Source organism: Nanorana parkeri, unplaced genomic scaffold, assembly GCF_000935625.1.
Source record: "Nanorana parkeri isolate BGI_ZX_2015 unplaced genomic scaffold, ASM93562v1 scaffold2007, whole genome shotgun sequence".
Classification (NCBI taxonomy): Eukaryota; Metazoa; Chordata; class Amphibia; order Anura; family Dicroglossidae; genus Nanorana; species Nanorana parkeri.
The window spans coordinates 150,405-152,004 of record NW_017308275.1 but is presented as its reverse complement, the minus strand read 5'-3'; the positions used below and the strand labels follow the sequence as shown (position 1 = coordinate 152,004).

At 43.8% G+C, this 1,600-nt stretch overlaps 1 protein-coding gene across 2 annotated transcripts in view; it reads left to right on the top strand.

The window, feature by feature from the left end:
- TSTA3 (tissue specific transplantation antigen P35B) overlaps positions 1–1,600 on the top strand; it is a 17,828-nt gene that overhangs the window by 7,266 nt on the left and 8,962 nt on the right. The window contains exon 2 of one of the 2 annotated variants that reach the window (XM_018572364.1): positions 967–1,115. In XM_018572364.1, coding sequence (XP_018427866.1) covers positions 976–1,115 — 140 coding nt within the window. In that variant the 5' untranslated portion in view covers positions 967–975. Of the gene's footprint in view, positions 1–963; positions 1,116–1,600 lie in introns of both variants that reach the window. The other variant, XM_018572363.1, reaches the window with a different exon arrangement.

The following is a 1,600-nucleotide window of genomic DNA, read 5'->3' as shown; positions in this document are numbered from 1 at the left end:
GGGAGCAAAGTTCAAACGCTGCACTAGGATCAATTTTTTATATATATATACTGTATTAGGGCTGTGGAAATTAAGGATTAATTTCTCGATTAATCGTTAAAGTTTTTGATCGATTAAAATTATTTTGATCGCTAATGAAAACACTCACCTCTCCGCCGGCTTCCGGGAGTCCCGTCGGCAATCCATTAGAGTGGTGCAAGGTAGACATGTGCACTGCCAAAAAATTCGTTTCGTTTTAAATTTGGATTTGTGTTATTTCGTTTTTCAGGATTCGGGTGTGAAAGTCAATTCGGAATTCGGAATCGGACGAAATTCGGTAGCGTTAGTACGAACGTTCGTTTCGTTTTCTGTTCTTATTCGTTTCTTATTCGCTTCGTGCGTTCGTTTGCAGCAAAAGTGACATTTGAGGGGGAAAAAATATTTTTCTCCTTCTCGGTCACTTTGCTCCAACGAACGAAACCAATAAGAAACGAACGTTCGTACTAACGCTACCGAATTTCGGAAATGGAAATTCGGATTCGTTTGCATTCGTTATGTCTGTAATTCGGAATTCGGAGACATCCGAATTTCCGAAAATTCGTCCGAATTTCGATTCGGAACGAAACGAATCGCACATGTCTAGTGCAAGGTCCACTAGTTTTGGGCACATTTAAAACCCTTCCTCCTCCTACAGTTCCAGGCCTCCCGGTCTGTTCTGCTTTACCAGCGTCTGGACACCCATTCGTCCAATCAGTTGCTTCAGCTCCTATTTCATCCAACTTATGTAAATGACCAATACTTGTAGGAGAACCTCTATATTTAGAGAGGGATGTTGGGTTTAGATCATAGAGGAGATGTTCATGTATATGTAATGTGTACAGATGGGAAAGGTGCTCATCTGAATGCAGTTTTGTGGGAACATTTGATATTGTGTCCTAGGGGCTCATACGAGGAACTCGAACATTGAACTAATATCCGTGATAACATGCAGATAACATGTCCGAGAAGCCGAAGAGGATCCTGGTGACTGGTGGCTCCGGCCTGGTGGGGAAGGCTATTGAGAAGGTGGTGAAGGATGAAGAGGGACGCCCCGATGAACAATGGATCTTTGTAGCCTCCAAGGATGCCGATCTGAAGTGAGAAGATAACTCTTGTCACTATTTTGTTGTTTTTTGGGGATTTTTGTATTATTACTCCTGGATTTATATAGCACAGTGGCGGTAGGTGTACTTGATATAGGGCTGGCCTCTGCCATCACCAAGGGGCTGCACGTAATATTTAGTGTATATAATGCTACAGGAAATTGTCAGAGACTGCGGGCATACTACAGGGAACTATTAAAGGTTGCAAGCAAACTGCAGCAGGTGGCAGGGGCTTTTGGGGTGAACTGCAGGAGCCATTAAGCCACTGTGAAGGTCTCCAGTGTCATTTAATAAAGACTATTAAAGTGAAGCTATACTGTGGAAGCTGTGCCCCCCCAAAGAAAGACTCTCAGAGGACAAATGACTAGTCTTGTGGTTTTCCCAAATGACTGACTCATCATGCACTGCATCTCTGTCTGGAGGCGACCATCTTGGTAGGGGCAGGACTTTGCTTTCTCATGTCTCTGCTGCCCCTCTGA